General features: G+C 39.9%; 1 protein-coding gene across 3 annotated transcripts in view; it reads right to left on the bottom strand.

Annotated features, from left to right (window-relative positions):
- Positions 1-27,770, bottom strand: part of ATP8A1 (ATPase phospholipid transporting 8A1) — a 244,009-nt gene that overhangs the window by 19,596 nt on the left and 196,643 nt on the right. For all 3 annotated transcript variants that reach the window (XM_056125630.1, XM_056125629.1, XM_056125631.1), the window contains 4 exons: positions 22,449-22,510; positions 20,259-20,315; positions 19,232-19,339; positions 901-989 (listed from right to left, as the gene is read on the bottom strand). In XM_056125630.1, coding sequence (XP_055981605.1) covers positions 901-989; positions 19,232-19,339; positions 20,259-20,315; positions 22,449-22,510 — 316 coding nt within the window. The remainder of the gene's footprint in view (positions 1-900; positions 990-19,231; positions 19,340-20,258; positions 20,316-22,448; positions 22,511-27,770) is intronic.

Below are 27,770 nucleotides of genomic sequence, written 5' to 3'. Positions count from 1 at the left end.
ACTCTATAAAACTGGTTTTCTTATCATCATGCTATTAATGAGTATGAGAGTCATCAAAGTGCAAAAGTTTCTTTAATCAAAGTTTTGAAAATTAAGTAATTATTGTCAATAATAAAATTATAGAAATGAGAGTAAAAATGATTTAAGTTTACACTAAAACTTATTAAATATGGATCAAATAATTAGTGTTACTCATATCTTTTTTGTGGACATAGCACACTTGTAATCTTTGAGAAAGATTAGTTTCTTCCATTCATTTCATTTCATCATTTTATCATCCTGTTAATCGTCGATTGTCTCGAGCAGGCCCCAGTAACGTCTCTTTCATCCTAGCCCTGAGATTATATTCATGGCTCTTTAGGAGAATGAGACCCATCATTGTTACTGGTATTTGGCATATTTGGTATGCCACGGGGAGTTTGCCAGACTCTGCCCTGTGGGCAGGCTACATTCGATAGCCTGCAAGTTTGTCCAAAGTAGGAATGAGATAATAAGATGTCATAAAGAAAAGTTCTGATAAGATGTTCTTCCATTCAACATTTAATATTTAGAATGAGGTCAGAAAAAATTTCCTTTACAGCAACTGTTCACTAACACATGTCCTGACAAAATAAAAGCTACAAAATTATATCTGAAGATAGAGGATCATTTTCTCCTACCTTTAAAGAGTTTTCTCAGCTGATTTCTAAAAATACACTCTCCAGTGTTAGCTGAAACTACCCTTTTACTTCCTGGTCAGTTTTCTAAACTAATTTTATTTTCTATTTTCTCATTCACTCTTTTCATCTTTATAAATTCATTAAAGTAATACTGCTGCATTTTTGAAATAATACTATAACTAGAGAAACCTGAGGATGAACATGCAGTTTATTTTTGTTGTGCGCTGAGGATTATACTTACACCTTGCACGCCACATCCAGGAGCAGAGAAGCCGCAGGGATAAATAACAGCCCCATCCAAAAGACTCCAGAGCTAAATAACATGGCTGCCTGAGAAAACCGCCAGAAATAACATTACATTAAAATCCAAGAAATAGATCATTCATGTTTAGTTCATATATGATTTTAAGTAGAACAAATTTTAAGAATCTCACAGTGTAAGAAGTTCACATAATAACTGTAATTCCAACTTGCAGAATACTTCCAATGTAAAGCTGAACGTGTTAAAACATACACTGACTATATTTTCTCCTCTTCATGTAGTTACTATAGAAAGTTTACCATGTACCAAATCTTTTCATTCTTTTATATTAAATTTTTTGTTGCTGTGGTCAATATATGGAGCAATAAAATGATCGTTTATAGCTTAGAAAATAAGACAAATCTTTTCAAACGAACTTTAACTCTGGATTTAATTATCTTATAAAACAACACATAAACAAATCCTAGTTAGAAACTAAATTGCCTGTCTCTGACAAATGGAAATTAACTATTTTGTTAATGCTTATGTAATATTGAACAATCATCCTGTATAAATCATGTATACAGTACAAACAAATGAAAGTATCTATGAAAATAGCATTTGGTTACTTTTGACTGAATATTCAAATACTCCTAAAGTTCATTCAGATATTTATAAAACTACTGTGATGTATATGATCACTTTGAAAAGTTTAACCTAAAATGTAAGGCCCAAATAAAAGTGCACTGAAAGAACCTTAAATCATTCTTTTGTACTAAATTCCAGATTGCTATAGTCTTCTTGGGTTGCAGTGAAAATGATTAAAAATTAATAAATTCAAATTAGCTATTTAAAATTATAATAGAAATCCCTTTGTAACATAATTAGCTTTAAAAGAAGTGTCAGGCAATTAAACCAAAAGAATTATTTTGCTTTCTTTGAGTGTATTTAAAGTCATAACTGTATTGTTATAACTCCATTAAAAGTGGCTAGCTAAACTTGCACACATTTTACACCCAATTAAAAATCACACTGATATTTTAAAAACCAAGTGTGGTTCAGGAAATAAAAATGAGCTACAGTTCAATACTTACAAGCAGCCTCATAATCACAAACAGTCCTAATTAATAAATCTTATCAATCAAGCTAACTTAAAACTGTTTGAGGCAACCTATTCCCTCAAAAGAACTGGTGCTGAATTTTTTTTCCACATTAAACTCAAGTATTTTGATGTAGACTTGATTCAACCCATATCGAAGGTTTTTTTCCCTTTGATAAAATAAAACAGTTCCAAAGGCAGCTAAAATATTACAAAAGAAATGTTACTGCGTGGATTCAACAGAACAGTACTCCTATTCCGGACACCAACTGGACAAAAAATGATTCACATAAAAGTCACTTTATTTTACGGGCAAAACATGATCTTCACCAGTTTGCTGACATCTTCAATAGTGAAAACCAAGAGGAACTATGTAAGAGGAAATGTCTATCAAGGCGGTGGGTTTTGTTTAGAGCTCAGCATGCTTTCAAGAAAATAAGAATCGTAAAAACCAGAGTGCCACCAACAAAACACAAAACACCAATTTTCCTTTTCGAGGGGGAAAAGGTAAAATAAAAATCCTTAAATTATATAACTTCAAAGACCTTGCTTACTAGGCTTGTTTTAATCGATTCTAATTTGAGGGAAGAGGCCAATAAGAGAAGCAAGATTCCTTCTGCTTTTGCCATCTAGTATGAACCTTGGCTGGAGGAAAAGCAAAGTGACCGAGTAGGGGACTTAGGCTGCTAATTCTGACCATTGTGATGTTAATAATGAAAGGGGGACTTGTCGCCCACTATTCAATTCAACAGCCACTGCCTTTACAAATGAACTACATGAATTGAGGGGTAGAAAAGTTTTTCTGCTTCATATTTGAAAGCCTGTCAGATTTTTGCTCCTCACCCCCTTCTGCGGAGTTAATCCAAACCTAAGAGAGCTAAAGCCGACATTTGCATTAAAGACAGAGTCTCTTTATATGTATATACATATATATTTTTTTTGTAAGAGGGGAGGGAAAAATATTCCATGAGGTATTTCCTTCCTTTCTCTCCCAGAAAGCTCCCCATCACTCCGTAGAAACCATTTTTGTATCTAACTTTTCACATCTCTCCACTGCAAAGCAGGTCAGCTGGGAAAAGGCTCAGAATCCCTGCAGACAATTGGGGGGAGGGGTGGGAGGAAAGGGAGGGGCAGTGGGTGAAGAGGGGCTGATGCCCAACAGCCTGTGATAGCTTCCTTGCTCTTCAGTTTGCCAGGCCACTTCTCCAGGCCTATATAAAGTGCCACAAAAGTGGCTCCCAAGGGTTGACCGGAGAAAAGCTCAGGTGAGGAGCTTCAAAAAAGTGGCGGGTGGGGGTCCAGGCCCTGGCGGGGAGCAGACTACTGCAGGTATCAGCAGGGGGATGCTGGTTTCCCCACCAGACCATGGAATTTCAAGTGAACCCAGGCGGCCTGAGGCACTCACAGGGCAGGACAGTTCAAGTACCCTGGCAGGGGGCAGAGGACCATGGGAAAAGGCCAGGGGGGTGCGCTTAGCCAATGTCCATGGGTGTGATACCTTGGGAGGAGGTGAGGGGGTATAATGAGCCAAGCCCATGAGCATGGTCCAGATGGGCTTGCCTTCTGCCCCACCACATGGCAAGCTCTCAGCAATCTGCATTCCCAGACTGGAGAACATCTTGTCCATGGAGGGCCTCCAGTTCAGGCTGGAGGGGAATTTAAACACGCTCCCTGCCCATAACCCTTCAGCAGCCTGGTTCGTGGGCCTGCCAACCCCTCCTTTTATACTATAAATGTCAGTGGTGCGCTGGGACACCTGCAGAGTACAGGGAGGCCCCTTGAGGAGGTGGAAGACTGCATCCAAGAATCCCAACTGGAGCAGGAGTCCTGGGGAGAAACAGTCCCCTGGAATTAGTCTTGGCTCTGTGTTCCCCAGAGATCAGACAAATCAGACCCAGGGGAAGCACGTCCAGAGTCTCAGCTTCCTCTGCTGTAAAGTGGATTCTGAGAATTGAACCCAGAATGCTTGTAAAATGGCCACTTTTATTTTTCATACCGATCATGAGCCCACTTTCCTTGCTTCTTTGCAATTTCCAAATGGCTTTCAACCCTCTTAATCTTTTTGTCCTTTCTAGGGATCTCTTTCATGAGTTGCCAGGGAGGAAAAATCCATTTTTTTTTTCATGGTATCAAATTAAGTGTAAGAAAGTGTATAAATATCATGGTTTTCATCACATTAAAATCACAGTCGAGACTCTTCTCAAGTCTGGAGTTGGCCATAGTAACAGAACACTCTCAAGTGTCGTTTCTTTCAAGCCTGGGTGTGCTTAGCGGTAGAGCACTCGCCTTGCATGTGTGAGGCCCTGGCTTAGCTTCTCAGCCTGACCACACACAAAGTGTCGCTCCTTCTCACTTGCTAGTTTAAAAAATAATGATAACTCTTAGCAAGAATTATTGTATCAATACTCATGTATTAAGGGAAGAGAAAAAAGTTATGTGAATTTGGTTAGTGGAGGAAGAGCAGCAAGACAAATTAATATAAATTCCAGAGGGGTTAAGAGTTAATATTAATGGGCTAGAACTAAAATACAGGGGGTAGGGTGCTTGTCTTGCATGTGGCTGGCCTGGGTTCAATGCCAGGCATCCCAGATGGTTCCCTAAGCCCTGATGGGAGTCATTCCCAGTGCAGTTCAAAGAGTAAGCCCAGAGAACACCGGGTATGGCCCAAACTCCTTCTGTAACACCCCCCCCCCCAATAAAATAGATTCAAATAAATGGAGAAGTGCCAAACATTCAAGAACATGACTAAAAGCATGTGATAAATAACAGACAGGAGAATGACTACCACAAATATACAATCTGGGGGTTGATATTTGATTTCAAAAATGAAACTTTATAAGAAGAATTAATATCGCCACAAACAGTCACAGTCACTAGGTCAGATTGAAACAGTCCACTCGGTACAGGAGGGGGGATATTGTCAAACAAATATGTGGGACAATGACCGTTATGAATTCACTTTGTTTTGCCTTTTGTTTTTGGCACACCTGGACCAAAGCACAGGCCCTGTTTCTGGTACGGTAATAGGCTGGGTTGAGTTCAGCCCTAGAAGACTGTAGGCTCCAATAGGCTAAATATAGGTTCCAGCCCTTTGAGCCATCCATCCTCTCAACCCACTCTCTTGATTTTGGGAAAGGCTTTTGGCATAATTTTTCAAGGACACAAATGTTTATTTACCTTAACCTGATAATCTCTATATATTAGTCCAATAATTTCTGCAACGACACATTGACATTTGGTACAACTTTGCATATAGATTAATATCTCATTAATCTATTCCAGGGTCATTTCTGAAAACACTCCTCCCGCCCCCCCCCCCCCCCCCACACACACACACACAGAGCTATACCTTCTTGGAGATACAACACAGAAGGATACATTTAAGGCTTTGGAAAGTCACAGTAAAGAAATCTAGGAATCCTATTTTTATTATTATCATTATTTTGTCTTTTGGGTCACACGCAGTGATGTATAGGTGTTACTCCTAGCTTTGCACTCAGGAATTACTCCTAATGGTGCTCAGGGAACCATATGGGATGCTGGGAATCAAACTTGAGTCAGCTGTGTGCAAGGCAAACACCTTACTGGCTGTACTATCGCTCCAGCCCCCCCCCCCCCGCCTCCTATTTTAAAACCAAGGTTTCCCAAATTAATCATGGAAAACTATCTCCCTAACCATTCTCCATCCCCCAAGATCTCTAATATCCAAAGACTTTTGTGATAAAAATTATTTGTTGCAGCCTTATTTAAACAGTAAACAATAAACATAAGGCTAGTCTCTGACTAGTTAAGTAAATGTATATCCCTATGAGAATATATTACTCAAACTATTAAATCTAAAAGCTGTTCACTGAATATAATTCTTGCAAAACTGCCTTTTAGGCAGAGTTTTGAATAAAAAGAATGGTCAAACATGCCAGTATTCTCTCTAGAGCCTGTGCTTTCAAGCAAACACATTTCCTGGGAAGGCTGACTACTTCTACATCACTATGGAATCAGTTACAATCTCCCTGGGTCTTGGCGATACTATCACTGATGTACATACAATTAATTCTGCTTTTAGGCAAATACTATTACTTGAATTCAAAGTTGCCACTCTTTCCATGACTTTACTAGCCTCTGTGTACCCTGATGACAGTAATTAGTATCTTATATCTAATTATCTATTCATCTGTTCTTTATCCCGTGAGGCTCAGGCTTCTAAGAAAGACTCTCATTTTCCAAGTTTTAATCTCTTGACACCTGGTATGTATCTCCCATGACTGACCACTGGGTTATATCCTGAAAAACTCATCATAAGTTGAAAATATCTTATGTTCATCTACAATACAAAACTAAATACAAAACAAAATACATCTTAGCTCAGCCTAACCTACCTTAAAACAATTTCAGAGCTTGATTAAGTTTCTTGTCTTATATGTGGCTGGACCCAGTGTTGTTCCTGGCTCTGCATGTGGTCTCATGAGCACCACCATGAGTGACCCCTAAGTGCAGCCAGAGATTCCCTTATCCAGACTCTGCCAAGCACCCCCCTCCAAAAAAAAAATACCCATTTTCATTAGCTTCTAGTTGCACAAGATCATCTAGCATAATGCTCATTTTTTATCATTTATTTATTATGTTTTAACATAAAAGATACAACAGTATTACTTTTATTACTTATTCATTATTACTTATTAACCTACATATTTTATAATAAGGTGTTCAGTATCTCAGCTAAATAATTTACTGACTAATGGGTGAAAGTAAAAGCCACGAGGGGTGTAAGGGTTGTCACCATTTAACACACACAGCTGAGGGCATTCTGGGCCTAAGGAATGCTGGAAGAAGCACTGAGGGAAGTTTAATTGATGGCTGATGGGATGGTACAGGGATGGGCTCATCCATGTCTCTTCTGATGAGGCTCAAAAAGAGGTGAAAGAAGATCGTGATACCTCAGCTTCCCATGATTGGCAGGTGCTGCTCAGCAACATAAGAGACGGGCCTACTGCTTATGGCTAGTCTAGAGAATGGGTCAAAACCCAAAGTTCCAAGTCAGGTTTCTAGGGAATTCGTATCGCTGTCACACCATTGTAAAGCTGGTTTTCTAAGTTGAACCACTGAAGTTGGGGACCCATCTGACACACAGGCCATCCATAAATCGTAGCTGAACTAATCTGAATTGGCTCTTAGACAGGATGAATGATTACTCTCTCCATAAAAATAGACAGGGTAGAACACCCAGAAAATAACTATGGAGAAGGGTGTTCTGGATAAACCCCAATATGCTTGCAATTATTTGCAGAGAATGCTTTTGATTACTCAGAGACCGAGAAAACACTTGGCTTGGATTCTTCCAAACAAACAAACAAAAATCTTAGAAAATATGCAAATTGTTCCAAACAAAATTTTAGAAAAGAGCAAATTAGATAGCAGTTGGAAGCCTTTAAGTGTTTTATTTCCCCTAGCCCTGGCTGGGTGGTGGGGAGGGAGGGATGAAGGGTGAGACTCAAAACCCAAGCTCAATCTAGCATGATGATGCAAGAAATAACATTTGCATCTCCACCCTCTGGCAAAGGGGGTAATGAGAAAATAAATGATTTTAAAGATGCTCTAAGCATAAGTTTAAGGCAAGGAAGTTGGAACCTTCATCAATCAGATTTTTTCTTTTTAAGTAAAAGTTCACTCTATAGCCACGAATACTGAGAAGCTGAACATGCAAAAGAAAATAGTTATTCTAAAAAAGGAATCAAGAGAACTAGGAAATGCATAGTTCTGACATTTTATTTTCTGTGGATATAATTCTGGGAGTAGCAAAAATAATTGAGAACAGAATTTGTTTTATTTTATTTTAACCTTTTTTTAAATCTTTTCTATTGTGATATTAAAAATATAAAAGTGCCAGGAAAATGAGAACACAGAATTAGTAATAAAATACTCTTTTTTATTATGGGAGATATAATTTTAAGATGTTATGATGTGATTGAATAAGTTCCATAAGATAGGGTCCATTATTTCAACATTCAGTGTTGGCTTGTTATAACATTCTTACAGATTTTTATAATTGTGTGATGGCTCTGTATTTCCTTTAAAAAAATCCCATAGAGCATGAATTGTTTGGTTACTGGTAATTCAATCTTGATATATAAGGATCAATATTTCAGATTACGGCAATTTAGTTTTAAAAAATCATTTGTTTTCTGGATTGGAGAGAAAGTGGATAGAATTAAGGTGCTTTCCTTGTAGTAACTGACTGTGTTTCTTTTTCTGGCACCACAAATTGTTCTTTTAGCCAACACCAGGAGTGACTCCTGAGCACGGAGTGAGACGTGGCCTCTTTACACTACTGGGTATGGCCCCAAACCACTTAAAATTTATTTTCCAGCTTTACAAAGTCATAATTGACACATAAGTTTAGGGTGTACAATATTCTGATAGGCTATGCTACTGAATTTTATGGTAAAGATTAAAGATTTCTAATTTGCATCCCCCTTCCCCAAATCGCTGCTCTTTCCCTCTTTTCAGATGCAGACCTTATTCTTGGCTGAACACCAGTTCAGAGTCTACACTCCTATAGCTCTCTTGTTGCTGCTTGGAGAAGCTGCATGTTTAAATTCTGGCCAGGGAGATCTAAGAGAAAATGTGGTGGGGTTGGAGCTAGCGAGAAGACTTAGAGGCTGGAGCAGGTGCTTTGCAAGTGGGAGCCTTGAGTTCAATTTCCAGTACCATATAGTTCCTTAGTTCCTAGAACACTGCAGGGAGGCACTGCCCCCACCTTCCTGGGCAGTGTGTGTGTGTGTGTGTGTGTGTGTGTGTGTGTGTGTGTGTGCGTGTGTGTGTGGTGGTGAACGAGGGAGGGGGAGAAAAACGGGAGAGGGGGGGAAGGTAGTGTCTAAGAAACAGCTTCAAAGAGAAAACAGAAAACATTTTTCTTCCCTTTCTTGTTGGCTGGAATGTCTGTATAATGGCTAGAACTTAAGCAACTATTTTGGACCACGAGAAAGACACTAATGTTGACAGTTTGGTCCTGAAAACTGTGAAACTGTCAGAACAATCCTTACCTGCTTACACTGAACTTGTTCCTTATGAGAGAGAAATATTTTTAATTTGTTTAATCTTCATTTATTGTTATTTTTGTCTGTTTTAGTTTTTTGTTTTGTTTTGTTTTGGGTCATACCCAGTGATGCTCAGGGGTAACTCCTGGCTCTGCACTCAGGAATTACTCCTGGCAGTGCTCGGGAGACCATATGGGATGCTGGGCATTGAACCCGGGTCAATTGCATACAAGGAAAATGCCCTACCCACTGTGCTATTGCTCCAGCCCCTGTCTGTTTTAGTTTTAATCTTTTTCTTTTCTTGGTGCCAGGGATGGAACTCAAGGATTCACATGTGAGATACATCCTTGACCCCAGTTACTTTTATTCTTTAACATTAAGATACAGGCCACAGTGGTGAGAAATAGCTTAAATTCGGGCACCATGCTTGGCATGTAGGAGGCCCATGTTTGCTCCCTGTCATCAAATAGTTCCCTGAGCACTGCTGACAGTGATCTCCACCCCACCCCCACAATCAGAGGGCCTTGAATAGCTCCCATTAAACAATGGATATGGTCTACTAACCCACATATCACATGTTCCCTGCCCTCCTCCCCACCTCACAGATTTTTAGAGAGGAGAAGAGACATGAACAAAGATAGTGTGACTTGCTTTGGATGGTGTATATAAGGGAGCAAAGCAACGGGCATTCATTGATGCTCTCTTTAACTACAATGGGAGGCAGGCACTATGTTCATCTATGAACTTGATTGAAGCAGAAGTCACAGTGACATTCAGAGACCTTTTATAAGCATACCTAATAGAATCCCTGACATGCAATTCAAGAATGAGCTGTACCTATGAGCTAGAATGCTGAGCTCGAATGAGGGATGTGTTCTCTTCCCATCTCACCGAGTCCAGCTTCCTCTCTTTCCCAGGACCTTTTCTACTCCATTTTGCAGCCACACTGGCCTTTTATTCTCTGAGCCTGCCAGTTCATACCTGCCTTGGTACATGGGCACCTGCTCTCCTCCAGCCTCGAGAAACTTGCCACAACTCTTCTTGCATCAGATGAGTTTCAGCATCAGCTCCTCCAAGAGACCTTTCTGGAGCACACGTGAGGGTCCCTATAATACCACCATCTCTTTTTCTTCCTTCTTTCATCATGCATTATTTAATCACATATGAACGGACTTGGGATGGCTTTGACCTCCCATTCCCTGCTCCCTCCCTCTTGAGTGTAATCAGTTTCCTCTCCATTGACTCCTTACACCACAGAGCACCTCTCTGACAAAACACTCAGCTTTGACCTATGGAATAAGTGCACGGGTTCTAGAGAACAACTCAAACTCCAATGGACTGAGAAAGCTTTGTTTAATTTCCCACCCCTAGTTCCCCATTGCCCTTTGGGTAGACCACGGTATCACTCACATTTATGACACCATCGTCCATCATTAGTCATAAGCTCTCAGAGAAGCAATCAATCACAAGCAAAGAAGCAATTCCGCTCATCTTTGCCTCCTCCAGCGCCAGACATCCAGCAGACAAGCCATAGACATTTGCTCTGGATTGTAGGACAGACACCAGTCCTGTCATAAAGCAACGCCTGCTCTCAGAAGAACTCAAAAGAGCAACGGTGAGCCACTCTCTGTGTCAGCACTGTATCTCTTTCTTCTCCATGTTTCTGTATGGACTTCTCTTGACACACAGGCTTGGATGAGGCAAAGCAGCCAGCAGCCTTCAGGACTGACGGTCTGTCAGATTCAGAGGCTGTGACCAAAAGGCTTGTTTTACTGGATGGGCTCAGTACCGCTGGAAGCTCAGTGAAGAACATCTGACAGATTTCAGGGGGGCTGTTCTCTCCAGATTCCTTAGTAACTAGTAATCTGAGAGGAAACCCCAGGGTAGGCTAACCTTGTCCCACTCCCTCTAGGGCTGGTCTGACAGCCCAGAATGTGTTCCCTGGGGGTGGGGGGGGTGGAGTAGAAGGGGGGGTGGGAGATGACTATGGGCACTTTAAATGCGGAATTCCGAATAAGTCAAGTAATTTATTAGGTTAGTAAAATGGGCAGTGGGACAATCAGAGGAGAAAATCGTATCACTAATGCAGTTTATTAATGCCTTTCTTAGTAATTAGAGGGTGACACCAAAGGGAGGGTCCTGCCAGGATTTTTACTGTTTTTCTCAGAGTGACTTTACAAACCTCAATCAAGAGATCTGAAATTCTGTAAAACACATGCTTGTTCCCTCACTTCAATTTCCGTCAGTAGTTTTATAGATCCCTGAAGCCAGGGAGAGCAGAACCAGATGGTGCTTGGGAGGACTTTATGGTTTGTGTCTGCAATGCCACAGTGGATGTTAAAAGCTGGTTCGGGACTTGGCTTTTGGTATGAATCCCGATGTGAAGTGACCGTGTTGGAGCTTTGTACAGGCTTTTTTTAAAATCGATTGTATTAATTATCATAACGACTAAAATGCTTTCTTCTAAACATTAAAACAACACACACTAACATTATCCCATTGGAAAAGTCAGCCGGCATATGTTGATATAACAGAGCACTTCTCCCCAGGGGCTACCTTGGCCCATAAATCGTTGTGCTGGTGTGAAAAAATACAAGTCAGGTCTGAAAAAAAAATCTCTCTTTCTCTTAAATCACAACCATACTTGGGAGAGCAGAGGAAGACAGCAACATATTTTAGGTCTCAGCTGAGTTGGTCACACTGCTTTGCTCTTTCCTCTAGGATTTCTCATTGGGTTACTTTGCAGAATGCACTCCTGAGACCACCATATCGTCATTCTGCTTTTTAATGGCAACCTGGGGGTACTGGGATACTTGGTCATTGTCATTATCATTTGGATCATCCTATGGGCAGAGATGCAGAATGATGGGAATGGGAATAAAATGCAGAACTCGAATAGAAGACCCAGTGGAAAGGCCCCTGGCCACCAGCTGAGGGCCAGCAACTGCTCTGGCTGGAAGTGCAGCAAGGAGCATGCTGGCATTCTGAGATGGTTTCTGCATGGAGTTTTAGTCAATCCAAATGATGAAGGAAGGGGGGAGAAACTATTTGACGAGATGGAAAATCCCCTCCTGATCAGGGAGATAGGCAAAGTGAAGACAGAACTCTGATGTGCAGATAATCAATTGCTTAGTTAATCCATCAAAAAAAAAGGGTTTGGATTCTTGGCAGTAACTTTATACCTTCGCTGCTCCCCTCAGTTGGACCCAGTGTTGGGGATCAAACCCAGAGCCTCACACATGGCATGCGCTATGCCATGGAACCACAGTCTAGAGACCCCTACATCTACGTAAAGTTGTTCAGGTTGGGTAAAAAAGTCTTTGTAGAGAGCAATAAAAGGATGAGAGAAAAGAAATAACTACAGAAACAGATGTGTCTGCTGGGTGTCTCAGGAGATAGAATTGGGCTTGGTCTCAGTTGCAGCTCTTATAATGGTAATCTGTGTCACTTGAGAAAGTTGCTGTGAGATGTTTCATGGGAACTGTCCCATACTCATAGTGTTAAATGAGTGCGCATGGAAAGCACTAGACTCGTCACTGTCCCTCAGTAAATGAGGCCCTCCTAATATCAGGGGAGGAGCTCTCCCCTTTATGGTGGTATAGGATGACCGGGTACCCTATGCCATGTACTTTATTTTGTTTGTTTGTTTGTTTATGTAGGGTTTATGTACACCCAGTGTACTTCTGGCTCTCAACTCATGGATCACTCTTGGTGGCATACTTGGGACCTTGGGCGGTGCCAGGGATTGTACCAGGGTTGGTTATGTGCCAAGCAAGTGTCTTAACCTCTGTATTATCTCTATGGATCCATTTCCTGTTTTTTAAAAGTGAGATGAGTATGATTTCTACAAATATTTTTGTTAATAAGAAGTGAGAGACTTAGGATAGAAAATGAGATGGAAAATTCTATAAACGGGGTCCAGAAAGTTAAGTGAACACTGAAAAGGAAAATTAAATATCAGAACATTTTAATTTTTTTCCAGACAGTAACTTTTTATATCTGGTTAATTTAGATAAAGTATTTAGGGCATCAGGGCTCCAGGTATCTTAAAAAGCAGAGAAATACTTTCCCTCCAAGAAAAAAAAAGAAAAGAAACAAAACCCAGGGCTGCAGCAATATTCAGCAAGTAGACAGTTTGCCTTGCATATAGCCATCCTGAATTTGGTCCCTGAGCACACCATATGGTACTTTGATCACTGCCAAGAGAGATCCCTGAGTGCAGAGCCAGAAGTAAGCTCTGAGCACAGCTAGGGGTGGCCCTTTTCCTCTTAACCACCTCTTCCAAAACAGAGAAATCAGGGAAATCAATGGAATGACAGGAACATGACAGCAAGAAGAAATGGTTTTCACTAGGAAGAGGAGAATAGTGGGAAGACAGCAAAGAGTAGGAGCAAGTCACTAAGAGTGAAGTTATTTAGGTTACATCCAAAAATTGAAAAAGACTGACTTGGGATGATTCACTGGTCATTGCTACTGCTCTGCTTAACACTAAGTCTATGAAACAGATTAAAAACACTAGAAATGCTGAGTACAAACAGTATCTGTTAGTATTTCTGAAAATAATAATTATGACTTTAATAACATATCTAATAATAAGTTATGGTACTCAATATTGGTACTCCTATTCCCCAATGCCCCCCCTCCGCCAGTAAGCAAGTATTCTCCTTCAACTTGTACCACCTGCTTCAGATGGTACTGCACTCATAACCCAGAATATAAATTGAAAATGACTATAAACCCTCCTCAATGTGTGAATACGCATCCAACTGAATATAGCAACATGAGACCTGTACCTGCAAGGTGCCGAATTTGTGAATAATTTGCACCTTGAGATCCCGTTAACTGGAGCACAGAAGTGGTGCCCTTTCAACACTGAAGATGTTGCATGGTGAGAACAGGGAGGATGTGCAATGAGAAACTGAGTCTTTCTCATCAGGAGGAAGCCTAAGAGTTGTGGGAGTGCCAGGCAGATACAGACAGACCACGGAGGTGTGAACACATGGGGTCCTGCTCTCATCTCTCTTGTGGCTAACCACTGAGCAGCCAAGGAAGAGGGAAAGGATGACACCAGCATGTGGTACCATGACTGGAATCTGGTGAATATCTCTAGGTGTTACAAAGATGATCTCCTATGAGCTGAAATGTGCCTTTCAGCCACCACCCTTGCTAACATTGTTGATCAGTTTTTCCAGATTTAACATCCTGGACTGTAATTTGTGTTAAGTCACATTCAAGCATGTACCACTGCTGATGTATATGCTGATGTCCATGTGTTACTGATTATTCTGTCGAGAGCTACCCTAAAAGTGCTGGAGTTCTGCAGAAGAGAATGAGTAAAGGAAGTAGGACGTGATGGAGACTCAAGAAGTTCATGCATTCTGCAACAGTGACTATGGATCAAGGTGGAGGATTGATTCCAGAAGAGCAGGGCCACCAGAAAGTCTACAAAGAAGAAAGGTGAGTGAGACTGAGCTATGAGGAGACAGATGTGGAGACTTCCTGGAGGACATAAATACTCCAAGACCTATAGAAGCTACTGAACTTTCAGACTTCTACTTTCCGGATTACAAACCTGGCAGTAACAGCCATCAGAGACAGCACAGAGTAAGGCTAAGGAACATCTAAGTTAAAATTTTCTATCTGGCCTACTAAATTGGGTGATGTCCCATGAGGTGGGTACTTCATGGTAGGTACTTACTTTCTCTCTTTCCTCATTTATAAAAGGTCTATATGAACAAGATAGTGGAAGGAGCACAGAATTGGGAAGAAGCACGTCTGGATGAAGTTCAGTGCCACACAGTAAGGTGTGCCGTACTTCTTCCTTCCTTCCTCTACCAAAGAGGTAAGCAAATGCTATGTGCTCTGCCTTCAGACCAGAGTCGAAAGCTGACTCTTTCTTCCACCACCACCTTCTGGCCCAAACCACCAATCTCTCTCTCATCTGGGTTATTTCAAGGACCCCGTAAATGGTTCATCACAGCTGCCAGGATCCTGATGTGAAAACACAGGTCAGGCAATGAACCTTTCTTTCAAGCTCCTGCAATGAACTGACATGAGTAAAAGCCCCAAGGCTCTACCGGAAACACAACTGAAAGCTTGGCTCCAGTCTCCCCTGACCCACCGTCTTTTCTCTCCAGAGCATATACCCATCTGTATACTTCACTTAATTGCCTGGCTCCTGGGGCTGGAGCAATAGCATAGCAGGTAGGGCGTTTGCCTTGCATGCAACCAACCCAGGTTCGATTCCCAGCATCGCATATGGTCCTCTGAGCACCGCCATGGGTGATTCCTGAATGCAGAGACAGGAGTAACTTCTGTGCATTGCTGGGTGTAAACTCCGCCCCCCCCTCCCCGGCCAATTTTCCTGGCTCCTGAATCTCTCCTGAAACTAGAAAAATGACCAGAGAAGGACATGGAGCTCTGTTTTCTCATTTATGAATCTGCAGTGTCTAGAACAGTGCCTGGCACATAGAAAAATCTTAAACCGTGCTTAAATCTACTAAGCAGATGCAGTTTATTTGGTGGGTGCTGAGTTATGGATCCAGGGCTTGACACTGGCAAGGCACATGTTTTACTACCAGGTCAAAACCCTGGTTCCTCATCAAAATAAACTGCTTAGATATTTTGAAACCAAGCATTCCATCTACATTCTCTATGACTGGCAATCTTATTCATCTCAAATCTTGGCTACTTTTTTATAGGCAGCCTCTTTCATGTCAATGACCTTTTAAATCCACATAATACCTCACTCTACCAAACAGCACCTGAGCCAGGACAGCGGCGAACAGGGTCGCCATTTGCAGTTATCTCATCAGCTCTAGGAATGCTGTACCAACCTGGGGTCTTTGCTAAGGTTTTACTCAGCCAAAGCATATATAATTATTTAGTTTTTGAAGTTGGCACTGACGTCAAATCAACACGGGCTAGGAGTATCATCCTAGTGATGTATTGTCTTTGGACACTTATGGCCCTGTCAGAGGTGGCGACAGAGAATTATTTATACATCACATCAGGAATCCTATGGACCAAATATATGCTGGGAGCTGCCCCAGGCAATTTTCTTTTCATTGCACAAAACATATCATCAAGAGACATTAAAACTTATATTTACCCTAGTGTTATTTACATTACTATAATATATAAGAACATACCTTATTATATCATTATATGCCAAATATGTTATATATAATTCTATAGAATGTAGATGGAACAAGTAACAACTTCCAACGAAATATAGCTATGAAAAGTAACAGATAAATGCATTTTGTCTGTACCTAGATATACAAATTAGTTGGCCAATTTTGTGTATGTATAGAGATAGATAGACATAAATACTGGCACACAAATTACTATTTTTATTAATATATGTGTACATATTTGCCTATACTCTAAATTGTAGTGCAATATTTTAAAAAATATAAAACTTGGGCTGGAGAAATAGTTCAGTGAGTGAAGGTGCTTGTCTCATATATGGCTAACTAGATTTGACCCTTGGTACCTCATCTGGTCCCCTGAAAACCAGTAGGAGTGATCCCTGTGCACAGAGCCAGAAGTAAGTCCTGAGAACAGCCACATATAGTTTAAGCCCCACATATATATGTATATGTATTATATAAAAACTTAAGGATATATATTTCTTTTTGAAATTAACTATAATATTAAATAACTAACAACTGTACCAATAATAAAAATATCCAAAAATTTAGTATTACCACAATAACTTTTGGGATTTACTAGCTTAAAGGTAAAGGTAAAGGTAAAGGTAAAGGCCCTCCCGTTGTTCGTCGATTTGCTCGAGCGGGCCCAGTAACGTCTCCATTGGAGACTTTGTTGTTACTGTGTCTGGCATATCGAATACGTCACGGGGAGCTTGCCAGGCTCTGCCTTGTAGGTGAGATACTCTCGGTAGCTTGCCGGGCTCTCCAAGAGGGGCGGAGGAATCGAACTCGGGTCGGCCATGTTGGCTGCGTGCAAGGCAAATGCCCTACCGCTGTGCTATCGCTCCAGCCCTCGATTATTAGCTTAATGACCAAGAAACAGCAAATGTAGATGAACTATTATTATTGTTATCACTATCATCATCATCATCATCATAATTACCGTTATTATTTGGTGGTGCTATGGGGATACTCCTGGTTGAAACTCCTGGTTCAGTGCTCAGGGTCACTCCTATTGGTGCTAGGGAATCATGTGGTGCTACAGCTGGAACTCAGGCCTCCTATATGCAGAGCATATATTGCAGCTCATTCGCTATCTCTCTATTTTTGAGGATTTGAGTGGCATAGTTTATTTTCTTACTTTTGCAGTTGTTGTGAAGAATGTTCGTAAACACACACACACACATATCAAAATGCTTCAAGAGCACTTTGTAAAATTTCAAATTTATTCTTTTCTTTGAATAAACATATTTATATTTTGAGTAGTATGTAAAATTTCAAACTTATTCTTTTCTTTGAATAAACATATTTATACTTTGACAAGCCAGTTAAGTCCATAGCTTAATAAATTCATTTTCACATTCTTCAGTGGCATATATTCCAAGTATCAGTAGTCATAAAACAACAAGAAAAAGAACCCCTGTTAGCACTTCCTACTGTATATAGAGTAGACAGAAATGTGATGGAGAACTGACATTCCTTTCACTTTGAATTAAACACAGCAGCACTGTAAATCTCTAGAGATATTAACTTTTGCATGTGGGTAATACTGGGAATTCTATAGGCAAAGGTAAAGTTATATTTGACTGGCAGAAAGCCAGTCAGCCTTCATGCTGCCCTAGTAGTAGGTGGTCAACCACTCGGTTCTCATCATCAAAACTCTTGGCTGGAGTTGCTTAAACTATCTGGACCTCAACTTCTTTTGTGTCATGCATTCTGGAGATAGATACATGACAATGAAATAAAAATGAGGGAGAATGGAAAGGGTAAGCAATTGGAAATGGCCGTGAGGAACAGCAGGTCCAAAGAGCACAGCAAGAGAACACAACACACAGGTTGCATCTCCCAACAGGTATCACTAGATACGCACAGTCTGATGTCTTGGCTTCAGGAGAAAAGGACTTGGCAACTAAGGTAAGGAGAGATGACACCCACAGCTTGCCTTGTCCCTCAACATATATGCAGAGGATCTTCTAGAATTCACAGTACATGTTTCCAAAGAAGCCTTCAGGTTTGATGAGAGGAAGTACATGCTCCTTGATGCATCTGGTTTCGTTGTAACAGTATATAATGCAGCTCTCTAATAAATTTTACCACAAAATTTTTTAAATGTGCCTGCATTCTGCTAATTTATAAAAAGCAGGATGCTGTCGGATAGAATTTCATGAAAATGATCTAAAAACCAGACTGTCAAAAGTGAATGGTACTCAGGCAGAACTAGGGGAAAAAAACTACATGGAAACCCCTAGAAAGGTTTCCTGTGACTGTTGGGACAATGTACTGTCAGGCAGCTCACATTACCGTGATTTGCAAGTTACTGTGAGGTCACAGGAAATCCTGAAATGTTTTCCACATTTTCCTTTATACATTTTATGTCAAATTTCCTGCAATTGGAATCATAAACCCTCCTACTGCTGGAATCTCTTCTGAAGAAAGGAGATCTTGTGATACTCCCCCATGAACACCTAATAATTCAGTTCCTACCAGTGTAAGGAGAAACGGAAAAAGAGAACTGAAAAAAAGAAAAGAAAAGAAAAGAAGAATATGATAAGGCAGAAATGTCCGATGCCTTAACTACTTCAAATGGAACATTAAACTACTATCATGTAGACAACTCTGAAAGTGCATTTAATCTCGTGACAGTAGACTTTACTTTGGACTGGGAGATAACAGAAGAAATGATTGACTGTCCCCAAGACAGAAGCACACCAGCTCCCCAACTTTCTTACCCACACTGTATTTGTGGATTTACGGTCTAATTTTAAAATGGCATCTTCTCTATGGTTATTCTTAACATGATTCAAGTTCCTGACAACCATGGTTTATTGCCCCGGCTGTTTATGAAAGGATAAGTCAGATTTAAGTAAAAAAGTCCAACTTTAAAGTTGTCGCCCAAGATTTATCACTTAGCAATAGAGGAACTTAAGAAAGAGCTTTTCAATTGTGAAATGCTATTTTAATATAAATCCAAGTCAAACGATCAAGGTTCATTAAAGAATACCAAGGTTTTTAAAGGTTTAAGAGTTTTTAGAACACATTACCTCTCCTGACATATCTGGTGCCATTGGAACAGCAGGCCACAGAGATGAGTAGATTCCAAAAAACACCACCCAGAGTGCGATGCTACCCCAAATTGCAATGTGGCTGAACTGTGAAGGAAGGGAGTCCGTGTTAAAGACTTTAGGTAGACTGAGTACCCTAACACCAATGCAGCATTTACAAGTTCTCTTATTAAATTTTTACCACATCTATAAAATACCAACAGGAATGTCCAAGTGTGTGTATATGTGTTAACTGGATTGTTCATTAAGTGCTAATCCTTACCACTAGTTATAATGTTTGTGGCATTGAGAAATGATTCTTCTCTACCTTCTTTGGTGATTCTGTCTACTTACCCCTATTATCCTTAAGCCTACTTTAATTTTGTTCTGCGTGCTCGCACTAAAAGTTTTTGAAAACTAAGGATATTATCGATGTGCTGATAACTATCAAATCCAAGTTTCTTGTGTTCATCTTTCTCCTCAGCAACAACCTTTCATCTCTTTTTTTTGTTTACTGGGTGTCTCTCCCCGGAAGTGAACACAATTCAAACTTATGTATCTAAAATGGCGCATTCTAGGATGCTGATTAAATATTTGTAAAGGTCAGGGTTTAGCTCTTTAGTGACTATTATTGGTCTTCAGAATCACTTTCAAGTGAACTTTCTGCTGAATGGTCATCTTTGTGGTAGATTGTACTAAGAAAAGATTCCTAGTCAACATGTTTTAAAGCCTCATCCCTTCCTGGGCTATTACAATATGCATTACTATCTTAAAGGCTATGAGAAATCTTGTAGTAAGCATTATTTATTTAAGTCTGCATTATTCATGTTTCAATAATCTCCAGTTCCCGCCCATTTGCCCTTAGCACTCCACAATGAACTACCTGTGAAACTAGGGTATAAGGTTAGGAACAACCTAAGAGCTAGGGTACAATAAAGTTAGAATAAAGGAAAAAAATTATTTTTAATCTCTTTAGTGACAATATAAATAATTGACGTGTTTGGTCTGCGATTGCAAAGACTCTTACCCAGGTCCAATATGATGTCTCCAGTCCTGCTTTCAAACATACTGTTATCACCACAAACTGAAACAGAAGGGAAAATATTTTATCAAATGGTTGAAAGGGAAGTTTATAATGAACTGGCATGTCTAAATCAGACTATGGGTGTATAGGTTATTGGAAGCTTGCTATTTATGACCTGGAAACAAATGGTTGGTGGCTGAACACTCATTGCAAACAGTAAGAACTGCTACCGGCAGCCTCTCCCACCAAACTTCCTGCCTCTCCTCACCCACCAGGCATGCTCCCTCCAAGAACTCTTAAGCATGGGTCTGCCGATCTTTTCATTAACTCACAAGCAGTGAAGATTATACATCTATAGTAACTAGGGTTTTCCATCTTGTTTTAAACTTTCTTTTATTTCGTATGTAATTTTAATGATAAGTTGTAAAGAATTTTAATGGTAAGTTGTAAAGGTAATAAAAGTGGATACACAGAAATCTAAATAAAATTCCAAACTGTTACTCCAAAACCTGAAATAAGGTGTTTCTACCCACCCCATCCTCACATGCTATTTATTCTCAAGTGCAGAAACCCAGTTTATCGGACTCCCTTGTATTTTCCACAGGGTAGTTACCATGGTTACAGTGGCCATGCTCTAGACTCAGGCTATTGGCACTCAGGACTCCATGTTTAGTAAGGATTTGGGTTAATGAACAAGGCCACTAACTTGACATTTCTGTGTCTGAGTTCCTTCAATGTAACTGGGACTGAAAGGCTCAAAGGGATTTCATTGTAAAATACCTAAAGCAGAGGTTAGCACTGCAGTATTATCTATTTCTGCTTAATAAAGAAATATGATATACTGTTTAGTTCATGTGACCAATAGTGCTTGAAGTTCTGCTTTTTTGGCCCTTTCAGGGCTTGCACATAGTATCTGATTAGAAACTTCACAGTGGGGTCATGAAGTTAGGTTGAAGTCAAGCATTTGGGTTTTCTCGGTGGGGCATCTAATAACAATTTAGGGTGAAGAGTTAGAAATAGAGCTTTAAGAAATGTAAAAATTAGCTCAAGATATATATATTTTATATATAATATTTAACATATAATTATATATATATATTTCTAAGGTAAGATAAAGCCTGACCTAACATGAAAGATCTAGGTAATTAACAATATCTTTGGGAGACATCCATAAGACACAGATTCATTTCTCAATGGACTCTACCAAGCATTCACTGATTCCTGTCTTGACTCACGTTGTTTAAGTATGAACCTCCAAACATATTTTTTTTCTTTTTCTTCCTACTTCAATTGTTAATGCTAATAGATAAATAGAGAAGAGGCCACTGGATTTGCCAAAATCCTGGTCTTTCTTTTACTTAATGGAGATAACATCCTATTATTTAGTTCCTCAAATACTTGATATTTAAATATCATACTATGGATTTGTTGGGTGTTTTTTACAATAAACTTAATTGCATGAATAGCCACTTGGTATCAGACCACAACAGTCCTTCCACTGGGGTCATGGAGAGGGAGAGAACCATGAGTGGAAAAGAAGGCCACTGGTCTGAGAACTCAGAACTGACGGTTGGAGCAAACTTTTATCAGGATACCAGTGGCATGACCTCAGGCATTAGTATTCAAGTAGTGCCTTTGGCTTTTAAGGGGAACAGTGGTTTTAAAATGCTCGTTTGGTTCTTGGCAGAGAGCTTGTATTCATCTGTTGTACCTCCATAGGGATTTGGCACAGTGACAACAAAGAAGATTCTATTGCCTCGTATGGGTTAAATATCACCCCAAATGAAGAGTTTTTGCTCCCATTTTAGTTATCATGAAACTTTAGATTGATTGCTGGCTAAATACCAAAGCTGCATAGCAATATTTGCTACAGAGTCAAGAAAATTCAAAATATTAACAAGGACAGTGAAATAAAAATGGCAAAAAGGGGTAAGGAAGAGAAAGGGAAGAACTTATGCAATTAAAGAAACACCAAAGCAACCCATGTCCTAAAAAGTCAGTGGACCCTAAGGAACTCTTAAGAGCCTAATATAAAACCATCCCTTAGCAGTCAAAACTGTCTTATTTCATTTTGAAAGAGCAGTGCCAACAACCTTCAAATCCAGACCTGTGAGCATTTATATCAGAAAATAAGCTGAGCATTATAAAAGGATTTCATTTAATATGCAAACCAGGCAAGTGAACTATACTCACTGTGTAAACAAAGTTTCCCAACAGTAGATAATCCGAGGTCTTCCCATTCCCAAACACTGTACCTACAGGGAGAGGAGAGAGGTATGTGAGGAATGAAATGAAGTGGTCTAGAATCCCATCAACAAGATGCCCATTAGAAGGACTAAACAAAAGAACCAAGGGTGATACCATCACCTAGAAATGTGGCTGGAAAAAGCATTGCAATGAATCTCCACAAACTGCCTCTTCTATGAGTGACCAGTGAAAAAGAAATTAGCAATAGTTAACAAAAAAAAAAAAGAGGAAATCTGACAACAGCAGCAAATAAGTCAAGCAAAGCTGAATGCTTTGGGCATTAAGACAGAAGACACTTGCACCTCTTATAAAGAACTTTGTTAAAAATATGGCTTTAGGGTGGCTTCTTATACTCTCTCAATAAAGCCGTACCTTGTGGGACAAGGGGATTTGTAGAAGCTGATCAAAGAGAAATGAGCAACACCAGTATGATTCCAGGCACATGGGTCTCTGAAGGTCTGGCTGAACTTAGGGTTATACTGAAGTATTTGTTATTCCAGCAATAGCTAACCACAAACGTGGCTTTCACTGAGGAGGATGGTAGCTAACCCATGAAAATCACTCTATTACAGATGAAATCCAAATGCAAATAAAAAGTAACTAAATAATTCCATGAGATGTACCATTACAAATTTAAAATCTGTGGTTTGTATAACGTTTAATTTATGCACATGTTCAACATTATTGATTCAAAGTCTAATATGCAATGACAAAATAAGTCAGACTGAAATTAAGGGATGAGACAGGGAGTGTATCACTGACAGAAAGAGAAGAGGGAGTCTGGAGAGTTTTGGACACAAAGACCAGACTTGGATCGGTCCTGAGCTGCGTTATTTCTAATCAGCTTTCATGGAACTCAAATTCTTAATAGATGGAGTGAAACTATTGGCCATGGAGGGGTTTTGAGGATAAAATGAGATTTTAGATGTAAAATACCAAGCAAGGAGCCTGCTCTAGAATGTGGCTCTTCCCTCTCTATAGTTTGTGATTAAAAGTTGCCAATTGGAGCTGCTTATTAGTCATATCACAGGGCAGTTTGGAAGGTCCCTTTCTCTGCAGGACAATTCAGGATTAATAATATAGGATCTGATGTGCTGTGTCTTCTGGATATGCTGTGGATACACTTATTCACAAAACATGTCTGCAATGAATCAGACAATTTTCATGATACAAATGAACAAATCTTTCCAGATATCTACAAAATAATGGAAAGTATCTAACTTCTATGTTTCTCCACAGGTCCCATAATCATTTTTAAGTTACTAAAAATAATTTTATTTGTGTCCAACTAAGCTCTTACATCGCCATTGGTTTATCAAAAGAATTGCTGGATTTTTCAGGTTTATCATTTGGACGGTTTAGGCAAATTATTTACTTTCCTACTTTGTACACTCTCAATTCCGTTACATTTAAAAGATCAGAGAACATCCCAAAAAGCTTGTGCATGTGTGCCCCTCTCGGAGAGCTCGGCAAGCTACCGAGAGTATCTCGCCCGCACGGCAGAGCCTGGCAAGCTACCCATATGTATTCGATATGCCAAACACAGTAACAACAAAGTCTCCAATGGAGACGTTACTGGGCCCGCTCGAGCAAATCGACGAACAACGGGAGGACAGTGACAGTGACAGTGATGTGTGATTTATAGCTATCCATATCTGCCACATTAAAATTAAGAATAAGCATTAAAGATGTAAATTTAACTAAAATTAACAGGCAAATATTCAATATGTGTAATACAAATGGATTTTAGGAAAAATCATTTTCCAAAACCAAAAAAAAAAATAAAGTGAGAAAATTGGCATTTCTCTTTTACAGTCCTTTAATGTTTGATTCAGGAGAAAGCTGCTAGATTCTCATATTGTTTTGGTTGAAATACATGAAGGAATACAACTAGAGGGAGAGATGGAGTTATAAACAAAAAGCCTTTTAAATAATTTTTTCTAATAATCGTGTATATCTTTGAAAGTACACACAATCTCAACAAATAATTTCTATTTTGGGGGTGGGGGCAGGTGGAGTTGGATCACACCACTGATGCTCAGGAAGTCTGTGGTGTCAGGGTTTGAACTAGGATTACGGCTGCAGAAACTTGCGAGGAGAAAGAGCATCTTAACTTTGGTGCTATCTCTCATGTCCTTAAAGGTTAGATACAACGTGGAATATGAAAGCATATGAATATCACTGAACAAGCTTTTGCTACTCTACAGCATTAAAATTCATCAGTCTTCTTGGCATTTGAAGGGAGCCATTTACTAACAAATGGTTCTGCAAACTTGTGAAAAGAAGACAGATCAAAACACGGCTTCAACAGCACATTGAGCCCATAGTGTACTTTATATGACTCTGGTATGTGGAAGAAATATGGGCTGCATGCCCCTCCCCCAATTTTGTCATAAGGACTATTAAAAAGATACATACCAAGTTTCAAGACTGAATGCAATAGTTAGTCCTGCAGTTTCTTTCTTTTCTTTCTTTCTTTCTTTCTTTCTTTCTTTCTTTCTTTCTTTCTTTCTTTCTTTCTTCTCTCTCTCTCTCTCTCTCTCTCTCTCTCTCTCTCTCTCTTTCTTTCTTTCTTTCTTTCTTTCTTTCTTTCTTTCTTTTTTGTTTTGGGTCACACCCGGCAATGCACAGGGACTAATCCTGGTTCTGCACTCAGGAATTACTCCTGGTGTACTTGGGTGACCATATGGGATGCTGGGAATCGAACCCGAGTCAGCTGCATGCAAGGCAAATGCCTTAAATGCTGTGCTATTGCTCCAGCCCCAGTTCTGCAGTTTATTTAAGAACATTCACTAATGAAACTGGCTTAAAAAATGTGAGTAGAAGAAAAAATGGCTGTTTAGAAAAACAGATTTTGTAACAGAAATACACAGTGGTACCCCTAATAGTGATTGGATACCAAGTTTCACTGAAAAATACAAATCATGGCTCAGTAACAAAAAAAATTCAACTAAGTAGCTCTGACTTCCTATATCCCCAAAAGATCCTGAGTATTTTCAGATGTCTGTAGACCATATTTGAGAACCAAGTGAATAAATATTAAGCTGCATCTTATCCTTAGTGAGCATGGTTACCTTTTCATTCTTGGAGAAGTTGAAAAATCAATACTTCGAACCTCTCCTTATTAAAAAATTATCAAGCCCCCAAAACCCACTTCAACAAAACCTTTAACTTCTAAATATAAACATGCACTTGCTAATACATGCTATTCATGAATTGAGAAAAGAAAGCCTGAATTCTCTGAATCTGGTTAGAGCTAAGTTCCCAGGCACCAGCACTAGCAAATGGCTGAGGCTGGTGGGCTTGACCGGGGAAACTCCCCTGGGAAATACAAAGGGAGTGCTTCTTGGACCAACTCTCAGAGACCTGGAGTATCTTGGGAACATCTTTACAACCCTGTTATTACCAAGGCATCTTAGATGCTATTTAGTTTGTTTCTTGTGACATTATAACTTTTCTTCTTTTTGTTTTTTGGGCAACACCTGGTTGTGCTTGGGGGCTAATCCTGGTGCTGCGGTTAGGGTTCACTCTTGGTGGTGGTTAAAGGGGCAAGGGAGTAAATTCAGACCAATTGTCTGCAAAGTTTGCACTCAGTCCTTTGAGCCAAAACATTTGAGTAGAAAAAAATGTCCATACAGGAAAAAAGATTTTGGTCCCTTCAATTCCTACACGTCCTTTCTCTACTGTAGAATGTTGAAATAACCATTTCTTAGATGGATATACTTCATCATTCATACATTTTGCATTGATTCTGCATTCTGAAAATAATTTTTACCTACAGAATCTGTCCAGACTCCTTCATACTGCACCCCGGATTGCAATATGCTATGTGGAAGCTAGTTAAATGCCCATTTTCAGATGAATGAGTAAACAAATTGTGGTATACCTTCTCACTACGGAATTATGATTCTGTTATAACAAGAAACACAGTCCTTATTCAGGCTATAGCATAGATAAATCAAGCCACAGATATGATTCCACTTACATGACAGGTCCAGAATAGGCAAATTCAGAGACAAATACTAGTGGTTGCCAGGGGCTCAGGGGAGATGGGCGACATGGGGAATGAATGCTAATCAGTGTGTGGTTTCTTTATGGGCCATGAAAATGCTCTGGTATTCGTGTGGTGCCATCTGCACAATTCTATGAATATACTAAAACTCAGTGAATTGCACAATTTAAAAGGGAGATTCTCCCAACACCTTTATTTGGTGTTCCCTTCTTTATCTGAGGATCCTCCCAGGATGGGAGAAGCATGCGGAAAGTAGACTATAGACCAAACATGATTGTCATCCATTGCCTCTTTTGCAAACCACAACACCCAATAAGAGAGAGAGAACAAAAGGGAATGCCCTGCGAAAGAGGCAGGGTGGGGTGGGGGGATGGGGGGTGGGAGGGATACTGGGATCCGTGGTGGTGGGAAATGGGCACCGGTGGAGGGATGGGTATTTGATCATTATATAATTGAAACCCAAGCACAAAAATGTGTAAGTCTGCAACTGTACCTCATGATGTCTCACTATTAAAAAATTTTTAAATAAAAAATAAATAAATAAAAGGGAGATTCATATGGTGTATGCATTATATCTAAAAAAAAGAAAAAAAACCAAACAAGCCCTCAAGACCTCCAGTATGTGTCTCCTGACCAAGTTTCTATGCTTTAATTTGATTTTTCTCACCACTCTCATTTCCAGGATCTAGAAAAGAAGTACTTTCTATTATACTGGCAGAGCAATGTATAAAGAGCTGAGATGAAAATATCTGTCAAGGACATAAATCTGTTGCCTTCTCTAAAACCCCTGCCCCACTGAGACAATTTTCCTGAGCGCAGAGGAAGACAAGGTACTTCCTGAGCCCTGGGAACATGCATTTCCCGCCCTCTGGGAGCTCTGACTCTAAAAGAGCAGGAAGACCCAAAGAACAAGCACTGCCATTGTAGTTCGAGGGTGAAGGAGCAGGAAGAAGGAAGAGAATTTCAAGGGAATATGACCCAAGAGCAGTGGAACAGCGCTGGGGTCTCTTTTGGAAGGGGAGGTCAGCAGGAGCGAGGCGGGGCTCTAGCTGGAATAAGGGGGTGAAGAAGTAGCTGGTCATGCTAGCCTGTGGGTTTCTTTCTCAGGTCTGTGGGTGTTTGAGAAGAGGAATCAGGACTGACATGTTTTCCAGGGATCAGGGTGGTTGCCTGTGGAATAAAGTGTAGATGTCTGGACTGACAGATGGCTTACTCTTCTATAGTGATGTATAGAAGGCACAGTCTTCTATCGCCTT

The sequence above is a fragment of the Sorex fumeus genome, unplaced genomic scaffold (genome assembly GCF_029834395.1).
Source record: "Sorex fumeus unplaced genomic scaffold, SorFum_2.1 ptg000055l, whole genome shotgun sequence".
Taxonomy (NCBI): domain Eukaryota; kingdom Metazoa; phylum Chordata; class Mammalia; order Eulipotyphla; family Soricidae; genus Sorex; species Sorex fumeus.
Note: the sequence above shows the minus strand (reverse complement) of the source record. Positions and strands in the feature narration are given on the sequence as shown.